The sequence below is a fragment of the Miscanthus floridulus genome, chromosome 2, assembly GCF_019320115.1.
Source record: "Miscanthus floridulus cultivar M001 chromosome 2, ASM1932011v1, whole genome shotgun sequence".
Taxonomy (NCBI): Eukaryota; Viridiplantae; Streptophyta; class Magnoliopsida; order Poales; family Poaceae; genus Miscanthus; species Miscanthus floridulus.
In genome coordinates this window covers 39,035,811-39,048,520 of record NC_089581.1, presented here as the reverse complement: position 1 = coordinate 39,048,520, position 12,710 = coordinate 39,035,811, and the positions used below count along the sequence as shown (strand labels likewise).

At 45.6% G+C, this 12,710-nt stretch overlaps 1 protein-coding gene across 1 annotated transcript; it reads left to right on the top strand.

Moving 5' to 3' along the window:
* Positions 1-1,965: 1,965 nt before the first annotated feature.
* LOC136536378 (uncharacterized) lies at positions 1,966-2,316 on the top strand. The gene has a single exon (XM_066528695.1). It carries the CDS (start codon positions 1,966-1,968, stop codon positions 2,314-2,316), a length of 351 nt encoding a protein of 116 aa, XP_066384792.1.
* The last annotated feature ends 10,394 nt before the right edge of the window (positions 2,317-12,710 follow it).

Genomic DNA, 12,710 nt, shown 5'->3' with positions numbered 1-12,710 from the left:
ACACAAAAATGACAAGCTTGGACCTAATTATGAGCATGAAAATACTTTGTATTATGAAAAGTGTCAAACAACAGATTTAGTATTTTTCCTAGGTTCTAAATAGTAAATAATCACTGTACAAAAATTATCACATGCATGTTTTATACAAATTTTGCTCTCTAGCAAAAATAACAAAAATCAGCCATTAAAGGCACTTGAACTTCACCTCATAATTTTTCTACAGGACATGCATGGCATATATTTTTCCTAGGAAGTACATTACACAATAAGAGTAACAAACTTGGAAGCATATTTTTCTGATACATATAGGTTTTACTACACATTTTACAAGATATCAACAATATCAAGAATTAAATAAAGCTCTATAGAAAAGTATCTCAAAAATGACATGCAATATTTTTATCATGTAGATCTGGTGACAAGTAACACAACAAAATTTGTTTCAACAAATTTGGAGCCAAAATGAGTACACAAACATTTTCCAAAGTATTTCTCTTCCCAAATAATAAAAGAAAAACCGAAAACAATTTTCCTATTACTACTGGGCCGGCCCATGGGAACGACTGGCCCACGGCCGTTTTCGGCCTGCATAACTGAGTGGAGGGAAAGGCGACGGCCTAGCTCGGGGCTCCGGCCCAAGGCCGACCTGGCCCAGCAAGGCCGAGGCGAGACGGCCACGCCACGCCGGCGTTCCAAGCGCCACGGCGGTGCGGCCGCTGCCAGTGGGCCGACGGCCGTTGTCGGCCATGACTGGGCAAGTAGGCGTGCGCGCTAGGTCCGCAAGAAGATGGCGAACCCGAGCAGGTCACTCAAGGGGATAGAGAAGGGACGGGGAAGCCCTTCCACGGCGAGGTCAAGCGCGGCGGCGCCATGACCGATGGTGGCGAAAACGCGTGAGGTAGCTGTACCTTGCTCAAATGGTGTCCCTGCAGCGAGCACCGGGTGCCGGGGAGCGAGGCGGAGCGACGTGTGCTCGATTGCGGGCAATGGTGGACCACCGGCGGCCAATTTCGCCGGCGGGGCTACGGTGGCGAGGGCGGCGCGAGTAGAGCTCGGTGCGGGGCAAGGTAGAGACGCAGCGTGGGAGAGGAAGATGAGGAATGCTGGGAGAAGCAAAGCTGTGGGGCTTGAAAACGGGTGAGGCGCGTGCTCGCGAGGGCCACGAAACGCCACCCGGCCGGCGTCGCCGGCATGCGCTCGCCACGCGGCGTGGCATGCCTGACGCGGTCGGACGCGTCTGTGCGCGTGGAGGAGAAAGAAGACAGCGCGCGGGGTGGGCTGGGCCGAGGCAAAGGCGCGGGCGCGTGAGGATCGCTGGGCCGGCTTTGGCTGATGGGCCAGAAGTGAGGCGGCGGCCCGTTAAAAGAGAGAAACAATTTTTCTAATTCCATTTTCAATGAATTTTCAAATATCAGTTTTCAAGTACCCTTTTGAGCAAGAAAATGACTTCTTTTGAAAATGGCCCAAAAATAAAAGTTGCTTAGAATTTAATCCTCTACAACTTTGCTTTAGGGACCAACTAAAAATTTTGCATAGATTTTGAATTGGGAAGCAAAAGCTAAATAGAGGAGATTTTTGACCCTTTCCAATAATAATTTCAAAAGCATATTTTGTCAAAAGTTTGAATACAAACTTTGCTCCAAAAATTGTGCTAAATAATTCTAGATGATTTACAATTATAGCCAAACATGTTTTACTAACCTAGCAAGCATAATTAGGGCAAAATAACTCTAAACAAGTGTATGCAACATTCATATTTCACGAGCATGTTTCATATGTTTCGAAGCATGGTTTCAGTTATTATTTACATGATTAGGCATGTATGATTAGGATGCTTGATGATGCATAATATGCATGATTTGCAGTGCCTAAATGCTTGCATAACACCGGGGTGTTACATGTTATTATCTAGCCGATGGTATATACCCATCATAGGCTATTTTAGTGAAGTCCATCTCTCAGTCTATGGGCAACAAGAACAAATATTTCGTCAAAGCACAGGAGGCAGCGAGGAAGGATGTCGAAAGAGCTTTTGGGGTTCTGCAATCTAGGTTCGCCATTGTTTTAGGAGCAGCTCGCATGTGGGACACAGAGACACTTGGAGACATCATGAAAGCTTGTGTGATAATGCACAATATGATTGTCGAGGATGAAGGAGTTGTTGACCCTACTGAGCAGTTCGATTATGGTGGCCAAAATATGGAACCTTCTCATGAGAATAATCGAACCCTTGATGAATTTATTGAAGCGCACAAAAGGATCAGAGACAAGGAAACACATGTCCAGTTAAAAGAAGACCTCATCGAGCACCTATGAAATCATAATCCTGATTTATATTAGCAATATACACACATTTTATTTTTTTGTTAGGATCAGTTTATTTTTGTCCTCTATTTGTAATCAAAACTTTTTACTTCAAGTGTAATGAACATTTTTACTTCAAGTAATTTTAGCCTGCCATCTACTAGTAGCATTCAGTAGTTGTCGTTCATGTGCAGGCAATCTACAGGCTTTCAGCAGTCATGTCAAAAGCACAGTGCCATGCACCACAGTATGTGCAGGCATCAGGCGTTGAGGACCAGGAACAGCAGCAGCACTACTTGTCGGTCATGTCAAAAGCATTGGCATTTGCCGGCACAGTAGCATATACATTCAGGCAAGAACAAAGTTTCATTGAATATAAATAATACAAATTAAAAAGCACTTGACCATTTATGACGAAGCAAAGGTTCACCGAATCACAAAGTAATGCAAAGGTTCACTGAATCCAAAACAAATTTGCTATAGAAATAAAATGACATGAACTAATTCTAATTCGCAAGACGACGAGCAACGATCTGTTGGCGCATCGTTGTGTAGTACTGCTGCTGCTGCGGGTCGAGGTTGGTAATGTCGATTGACATTATTTTGTCTTCCTTTTCGATGAGGTCTGATTCCACCTTTTTCATCTAATGACAGGCGTTTTTTCTCTAGCTCAAGTGAAGCCATGAACCTCTCCTCTTTCTTCTTCTCCTTCTCCATCTCAAAAGCCTCCTTTTTAGCCCACATCTTGTCCAAAGCCTCCATGCAAGCTTCACCACCTCCTCGTCTTAGAACTTCCTTTGCCTTCTTCGAACCCATTGGCATCTTTCGTGCTTCAGATTCTGGTGGTGGAATCTCAGTGACATCTTCATTGTTATTGACTTGTATATTCACAGGCGTGGAATCCGCATTAATCTTCTATTTCTTCTTATTCTTATTGGCTTGCTGCTCCGCCATTCTCTTCCTCTCGGCCTTCCACTTGTCTTCACCCTTCAACTTGTTCCAACAGTGCATTAGAGTGAATGTCTTGTTCCCCCTGTCTAATCCCTTGAACATCTCGACCGCGTCAGAAACCTGCACATGTTATCAATCATCAAAGTGTATATCTCCACAAATAAATCAAATAGAAAAACAAAACAAATGAACAGATAAAACAAATAACAAATTAAACCTTGTCTTGAATGGTTGCACCACTTTGATTCCTACGCTCAATCGCTTCATGCATAAAACTTGTTCACTTAGTCCAAAATAGTCATCCACCTATGCATAATGGAACTCTCCGTTTTGAACGCTTCAGTTGTCTTGTGTTTCTCATAGAAAGCATGAATTCTACTCCAAAAGGAGCCACGAGGTTGATTAGCCCCGCGCACGCGATCTTTGCTCGTGTTCAACCAAGTTGCCACAACAACTAAATCCTCCTTCGGATCAAAGTTTTTTGTCCTCTTCGAAGAAGGTCTTGTACTGCGAGGGTGTGGAACACCTCCACTTGGCTGCTCCGGCACATCAACTGCTTGAACTTCAGTACACATCTCATTAATTTTCTGGGTGTCCTGTGTCATGGGAAAAGTGTAGTCTTCCAAACTAGGAACATCATCCTCTCCGGTGACCATGTTTGTTCGATATCGACCATCGAATGTTGGGTCCATCCTACAATAATTCAATGCTTAATCCATATACATGAAAAATATTTGTACTGGATCAGAGATCATGAAATGAAAAAATAGCAGTTTCATCAAAAGCACTGGCATTTACCGGCCATCTGTAGCACAATCATGTCAACCAATCATTCAGCCATTCAGCAGCACAGGTATCAAAACCAGTCGGCCATCGGTACGAGGAAAAAATTTAGTACAACACAGTGCCATGCAGCCTCCTCTCTCTCCCGTCAGCAGGTACAGTAGCATATACATTCAGGCAAGAATAGCCGTTTCATCAAAAAATAAATAGCAGTTCCATAAAAAAAATGGCAGGCAGCTGCTAGCCATGGCAGGATGAGGCAGCAGGCAGCAGGCAGCCACGGCCAGACGGACGCAGCCAGGGCGCTCGTGAACCCGGCTGTCTGCCGCTCTGATCAGATCGCGGGCACAGGCCAGAGGGAAAAGCCCCGGTCTAGAGTACTCGACTCTGATCGGATCGCTGGGTGCTGCTCTCCGCGAAGGCCAGGCCGTCTACGCCTCCACCGGCCTCCATGACAAGACCCCGGCGGCCAATCCCGGCGGCGGCAGCATGGATAACCCTACGAACGGCAAACCACCTGAATGCAGAAGTAGATCGATGGAGTTTACCTCTTGGTCGACGGCGGCGAAGATCCTCTGCCCTCGACGAACGTAGCAGTAGATCGATGGAGCCTGTGCTATGGCGCCATGGAGACGGTGCGGGAATTTATCGCGGAAAGCACGAGAAGGAGCGGGAACAAGGATATGCGTGCGACGGAGCAGCGCGTATTTTTACGCGCGGTCACGGTGATTTTGTGAAGTGCGGAAAGACGGGGAAAAGATTTGGGGAACTCTAGGAGACTAGTTTTTCTCTTTTTTCCTAAATTCCAAGAATAGAGAAGGGACGTGGGGCACTCTTGGAGATGCTCTTATTAAGTATCTAGCGTACCAAATTGGCTGTGTTTAGTTCGTGAATTTTAGAAATTTGGCTACTGTAGCACTTTCGTTTTTATTTGGCAATTAGTGTTCAATCATGGACTAATTAGGCTCAAAACGTTCTCCTCGCAATTTCCAACCAAACTGTGCAATTAGTTTTTTTTCGTCTACATTTAATGCTCCATACACGTATCGCAACATTCGATGTAATGACTACTATGGTACTTTTTGGAAATTTGGTTGGGAACTAAACACTAAACAGATAGGAGCAGCCGGCCGCACGCGGGATTGCCAATTCCGGAAACCGGCTGGAGGATCGCCCACTGCTCACCAGACCGGACAAGAAAACCACCCCCACCACCACCACTAGTACTGGACTAGAAGTAGCACTACTATTGTATTGTACTGGTACGGAGCATAGGAAGACTACTATATACTCCATATATATAATTCCACGTAGTGTGTGTTTCTTCGATCGGGCCATGAATCCAGTCGACTTACCGACTTGGTACATGTATTATTCATTCTGATGAGCGGCGGCCGGGCCGATAGCGAAATGTGTATTGTCGTTGCTTCCGTTTTCCAAGCAAAAGCTCAGGTCGATAGCGAAATGCCACGCTAGATAGCTACGTATATACTACTATTATTACTCTGCCTGCCAAATCCAGTCGGGTTTCATGGTGAACGTACGCAAAGCAGCAGATATATATATAACTACTACTCTATAGCTGGCTACAAAATAATTTATTTTGTAGCCACTCTGAGTTACGATAATTACTATATTAATTTATAAGATTATAGTAACTCCTTACTAATTAGTTTACTATAACGTTATAATAAATATCCCCATGTGTTATAGTAACCCAACTATCGTAAATATGTATTGACATTATCGTAAATTAGTATATATAAAATTGTCGTAAATAGAGGTGGCTACAAAATAAGTTATTTTGTAACTGGCCACTGAATATACTCTCCCTATATATACACTACTAGATTCAGGTTCTTTGCGAAGTGCCTGAGGCACTCGGCAAAGGCCAAATTCCACTTGGCAAAGCCTTTGTCGAGTGCGGCACTCAACAAAGAACACACGACAAAAAATTGATCGGCAAAGTCCTCTTTGTCGAGTGTCTTTTATCGGGCACTCGGCACAGGCTTTGCCGAGAGCCCCGGGGGCACTCGGCAAAGAAAAATGATCGTCACGGCGCCGGCTCCGTTGACGGTCGCTTTGCTGAGTGCCAACCCTGTAGGCACTCGGCAAAGATTTTTTATTTTTTTTAAAAAAAATTCTTTGCCGAGTGCCCTCTGTTCGGCCCTCAGCAAAGATGTTTTATTTTTTTTCTAAAAATTCTTTGCCGAGTGCCCCCTGGCCGGCGCTCGACAAAGTTTGAATTTTTTTAAAAAAATTCTTTGCCGAGTGCCATCTGGTCGACACTCGGCAAAGTTTGAATTTTTTTTTAAAAAAAATTCTTTGTCGAGTACCATGGTCATGGCACTCGGCAAAGCTAGAAAAATGATTTTCTGAGCGCCCATTTTTCCAGCTTTGCCGAGTGCTGTGACCATGCCACTCGGCAATGGGGTCCTTTGCCGAGTGCAACACTCGGCAAAGTGACCCAAAACGACAATTTTTATTTTTATTTTACATTCCATCATGACAAATAAATTCATACAAACATATATCACATATATATCTCATTCATCACATATATATCTCATCCATCCACACATCCATCATAATATATCACATATATAATAATAAGTGCTCAAGTCCATCCAAATAAATCCACAAGTCCATCAAAGTCCATAAGTGCATCACAAGTATATCACAAGTCCATCACCAAGTGAACAACAAATGAAAAAAATACAACGTGCACTCATCTCGGCCACTGCGACTGTGGTGAAGACCTATCTCCATCATTTGGAGGTGCATGAGGTGGATTATTCGAACCACCGTCAGATGGAGACTGCACAAAGGAGAAAAGATTGCATGTGAGACAAGATTATTTGGATAGCTAATCTAGTAAGGTAGAGACCATACAAGCAAAGCACAAGCGAAAGTAAAAAACTTTCATACTCACAGGAGCAGCTGCAGCTGCAGGACGCGAAGGCGGAGGTAGAACCAACAGCCCAGCTGGCAGAGAGAAGCCCACACGTTGCCCAAGCCCTTGTAGGAACTCCGTAATGTCCGTCAGCCTCTGCGCCTGGGCCTACCGCTTGGCCCGCTCGGCCTCCAACTGGGCCGCCATCCTCTGCTACCCAGTCTCTAGCTCCTGACGTTGTCTCATTTCTTGTTCCAGCTGGGCCTATAATATTTTACTCCAATGTTTCAGTAATGCAAAGCTAATTAAGGTGTGTAAAGATCAATGTATGACGAGTAAAAATAGAAATAACCTCGAGTGCGTCGACCTGGTGTTGTGCAGCGGTCGGCCGTGTGTGAATGGTCGGGCTCTCACTCGTGCTCCGTGCTCGGATCTAGGATAACAAAGACGGGCCAACATGTGTATGGGGCAGCCATCAGTCTATAAGGATTGAACCCATCTGTTGCTAGTGCGACACGTATATTACGAGCCTCATCTACTTTGTCACGATGTTTGTCATTAAAGCGGATCCAAGCTTCACCATCAGATGGATGTACCATCTTGTCAGGATTGTACCGTTTACCATTTTTGTGCCATGTCATCTATTTCGCGGATTTCTTGGTCATGTATAGTCATTGGATCCTCGGTAGGAACGGAAGGTACCATAGGATTTTCACGGGGATCGTAAGTTGCCTCTTCTAGCCATCATCAGAGTCTACCTCCAGGTACCTAGGGGGATTTACACTTTAGACAGAACTTTGTATGCTCGTGTTCTTTCCTAAATAGGACGCACCCATTCAGATAAGCATGTATCTGCTCATACGGCATCTTAAGTGCACGAAGGAGTTTCTGTGACTCGTATATGCCCTTTGGCAGAATGTGGCCCTCCGGAAGCAGGATGCCAATCACGGCCAACATCTTATCGAAGCCTTCTCGACTCAAGTTTAACTCGGACTTCAACCCCATCAAGCGTCCAATGGCATCCAGTTGAGACACTGTTGACCGATCGTGAAGGGGTTTCTATGCCGAGTCCATCATGTCATAGAACGCCTGTGCGGCTGCCTCCATCTCCTCCTTCTCACGTCCCTCATCGAACTGTCCTTGGTGAAAGTCATCTAACATGTCTGCTACCCCCACATCAGTATCAAAAGCCTCCACCCGTGGTCTCACCACCTCCTTTCTCATCTGATGGGCTTCACCATGGTGGACCCACCGGGTGTAGTCCGGCGTAAATCCAGTCTTCACAAGATGTTTACCCATTTCCATCTTGTTTACCCTTCTCCTGTTTCCACATTTGCTGCAGGGACACAAAACTAGGCAATGTCCTTAAGCAGCCTTGCCAAATGCACTATTTAAGAAAGCATCGGTCTTGTTCATTCATTCTATGGTGTAATCACTCTAACTTCTCCAACCCGTGTACATCCACTGACGGTTATCCATCCTCTAACATATGTATCAGCGAGTAATGTAACCATCAATTGCATCTACATGGTGTTTCTACTGTCTAATAGGTGAGGATAGGTCCTAATCCCACTCGCGGATGCGTAGATAAGGTTAGTTTCCATGCTCTACTCCTATCCGAGATAGAATTTCAGCAGCACCTTCCCGCTGTTCTTCAGATACACGTCTTGCCGAAGAAGAGTGCGTATCCGAAGAACAACAGGGAGGTGATGCCAAAACTCTGTCTCGGACCGAAGCAGACCATGGAAACTAACCCATCTACGCATCCGCGGGCTGTCCAAAAAACATGAACAATCCAAAACAGATACGGTCATAGATATGTAAAGATCTGCATACCTCCAACCGTATCTCTTTCGAACGGGAGACGCCTAACTGGGTTACGCGATTTACGACCATGATACGGAAAGAGGGGTTATACCAAGGGTGGCGGCGGAGTCAGGCTAGCGGGGCCGTGGCGGGTCGGTGCAGTGGCGAGGCAACGCGGTGTAGGTAGACCGGCACGGCGACGGAAACTCCAACTCGGCTCCGACGGGCTCTTCTCTACAAAAATGAAACAAAATACTGTCATTTAAAAAAAATTCGGCAGAACCTCCCGTGCACGGTGAGGTTTCCAAAACCTGCAAAAAACAACGGCACGATGGCCGACAAGCACATATGTCTCAAGAGAAGCCATGTAGTTTGGATATCAATCCATGTAGAAGAATATATCCAAGTAGTACCACTACTTCTACTACTACTTCCACTATTGCTACTACTACTACCACTAGTTCTACTACTACTACCACTACCACTATTGCTACTACTACTACCACTAGTTCTACTACTACTACTACCACTACTTCTACTACTACTATCACTAGTTCTACTACTACTACCACTACTTCTAATACTACTACTACCACTAGCACTACTACTACAACTAATACTACTACAACTATCACTACCACGACAACAAGAGAGAGGGCATACCTGACGGGCGTCGGGGGTAGGGGCAGGCGGCGTCGGGGTCGGGGTCGGGGTCGCCGGAGTCAGGAACGGGGTCAGGCACGGGAGGCGTCAGGGCGGGCGGTCCACGGGGCGTGGCCGGGGGCAGGGCCGGCTCCTACTCCTCCTCCTTCTCCTCCTTCTCCTCCTCCTCCTCGCCTCCTCCTCCCCCTCCTCCTCCTCCTCCCCTCCTCCACCCGCCGGCGTTGGTGGGCCGGCGTGGGCGAGCTGGCCACGCTCGGCCACACGCGGGCATGGGGGCGGGGGCTAGCGGGGGCGGGGGCAGGCGCTGGCGCGCGGCGCGGGGAAGGGCGGCGGCGCGCGGTGGCGGGCGCGGGGGCGGCCGCGGGCGTGGCGCACAGGGAGGGGAGGGCGGCGCGCGGCGCGGGGGCGGGCCGACGTTGGCGGGCGGCGGCGTTGGCCGGGAGCGGTGCGTATGGGGGCTGTCTGTCTGTATGGCTTGGACTGCCTGACCGAATTCGCCTAAGTGCCCCCACCCGCCCCTTTGCCGAGCGCCGGATCAGGGAGGCACTCGGCAAAGAAGGCAACTTTGCCGAGTGCCCCGATGCGGCCGTCAGCATAGATTTTTTTTTGAAATGTGCCCCTATGAAGGCACTCGGCAAAGAGAAAATTTCTAAAAAAAATTCAAAAAACCTCTTTGCCGAGCGCCTTATTCTTGGCACTCGGCAAAGACCCCTTTGTCGAGTGCCATGCCTCGGCGCTCGGCAAAGTTTTTTTTTGTTTTTTGCCTCCAAATTTTTTGTGCAGCCCTTTTTAAGTACTAGGAACTCCTCGTTAGAATTTGGGGATTTTTTGTGTCTTTTTTATATATTTAGTTACTTTATTTCGTTTACTTGAATTTTTTTGAAAAATATAAATTTGAACTGCACGTGGTACGAATAATGGAATTTAATGATTCAAAAAATGATAGTCATGTTACTGAGTGTAGTGTGAGGCCGTATCCAGGAACGGACCCGAAATTTCAGACATCTTGTTCACGAAATATGACCGTGAACTTGCGTGCGAAGTGTTTTTAAATTCTATAAAAAGTAAACGAAGTCCGAAAATCATGAAACTTGTTGAGATGTCGTGATATCGTATGTGGAGGCTATGATAAAAATTTCAGAAGATTTCGTTTACGTTGTCACATACGATGCTTACAAACCAGGGCATCTCTGCATGTGACACGCTGCATGTGACACATACGATACACGAGAGAAAAGAGAAAAGGAGCGTGCAACACAAGACGCAAGCAAGAAAGAAAAGAGAGAAGGAGCGTGCAACACAAGATGCAGTCCACGGCTCCGTGAGCGCTCCGCGTGCTGCGCTCAGCCGCTCGGCCGTTCGGCGTGCGGTGGGTGTCAGCAGCCGGTCCAGCGAGAAGTGCGTGCCCAGACGGTGGCGGTGGCGGATGAGGAGAGGCCCTCGTGCGACCTCCTGCGCGCCGCGCTGGAGTGGCCCGCCGGCCGGCTTGCGGACGAGGTTGAGGAGTCGGCACCGGGCTCAGTCGGGAGAAGACGTGCGGGGGCAGAGAAAGGCGGCGGCATCGCCACCGGGAAGGACGACGGTGGGTGCACAGGATCCAGTGGGAATAGATGGAAACGATGGTGCTATCTTCAGCGCGGACTCGGAGACTCGTATCGGTAGGGATTGGGCGCGCGGAATTTGACAGAGGCGATGGGGACTCCGTGATGAAACCGGGCGGGCGATCAGCGAGGGCGCGCGCACAACGCCCGTAGGACGAAACCCGTCGATATTCAAATCCAGTCAGGTTTCGTGGTGAACGTACGCAAAGCAGCAGTCATATATGGAGAGTATATTCAGTAGCCAGCTACAAAATAAGTTATTTTATAGCCATCTCCATTTACGATAATTTTATATACTAATTTACGATAATGTCAATACATATTTACGATAGTGGGGTTACTATAACACATGGCGATATTTATCGTAACGTTATAATAAATCACTTGGTAAAGAGTTACTATAATCTCATAAATTAACATAGTAATTATCGTAACTCAAAGTGGCTACAGAATAAGTTATTCTATAGCCAGATGTAGAGTAGTAGTTCTATATATATATATATATATATATATATATATATATATATATATATATATATATATATATATATATATATATATATATATATATATGGAGAGGCTATTCAGTAGCCGGCTACAAAATAAGTTATTCTGTAGCCACCTCCATTTACTATAATTTTATATACTAATTTACCATAATATAAATACATATTTACGATAGTTGGGTTACTATAACACATGGGGATATTTACCATAACGTTATATTAAACCACTTAGTAAGGAGTTACTATAATCTCGTAAAATATATATATATATATATATATATATATATATATATATATATATATATATATATATATATATATATATATATATATATATATATATATATATATATATAGAACAACTACTCTATAGCTGGCTACAAAATAACCTATTCTGTAGCCACCTTGAGTTACTATAATTACTATGTTAATTTATGAGATTATAGTAACTCCTTACTAAGTGGTTTACTATAACGTTATGGTAAATATCCCTATGTGTTATAGTAACCCAACTATAGTAAATATATATTGACATTATCGTAAATTAGTATATAAAATTATGGTAAATGGAGGTGGCTACAGAATAACTTATTCTGTAGCTGGCTACTGAATAGCCTCTCCCTATATATATATATATATATATATATATATATATATATATATATATATATATAGTGAAGAGCGTCGTTTGCGTACGAATACACATTTCGCTATCTAGCGTGGAATATATATGTCGACGCTCTTCACTTGTACAATTCAGAGTGGAAAACGGATACATCAGAGTTGGTTCCTTTAACTGTTCGGCCTTCGGAGGACTTCAGCGTTGCGAGCATGGTTCAATGTAATAGGGCATAGTCTTTATCCTTAGATTTGCTTATGCCTCGTCCATGCATGCATGTCTCATGTCTGCCACCGCCCACCGTTATCGACATAGACAGAATTATGCATGTCGATCAGCGACATTATTCCCTCAAATCCGGCCGCCACCACCTCTCATGACCACATCTAAAGCCTTAGAAGAGGTATCCAGTGCAGAGAGGACCGATAGAGACCGGCCACGGACTGCGCCATGAACCGGATCAACGATAAAAGGAAAACGAGTGCTGGTGGACACGCACTCTGAATTCTGAAACGTACACTCGTGTATCCATTAGCTCGTCCGCTGTCGGTCGACCCGGACATGACATTTGCACACGCCACACA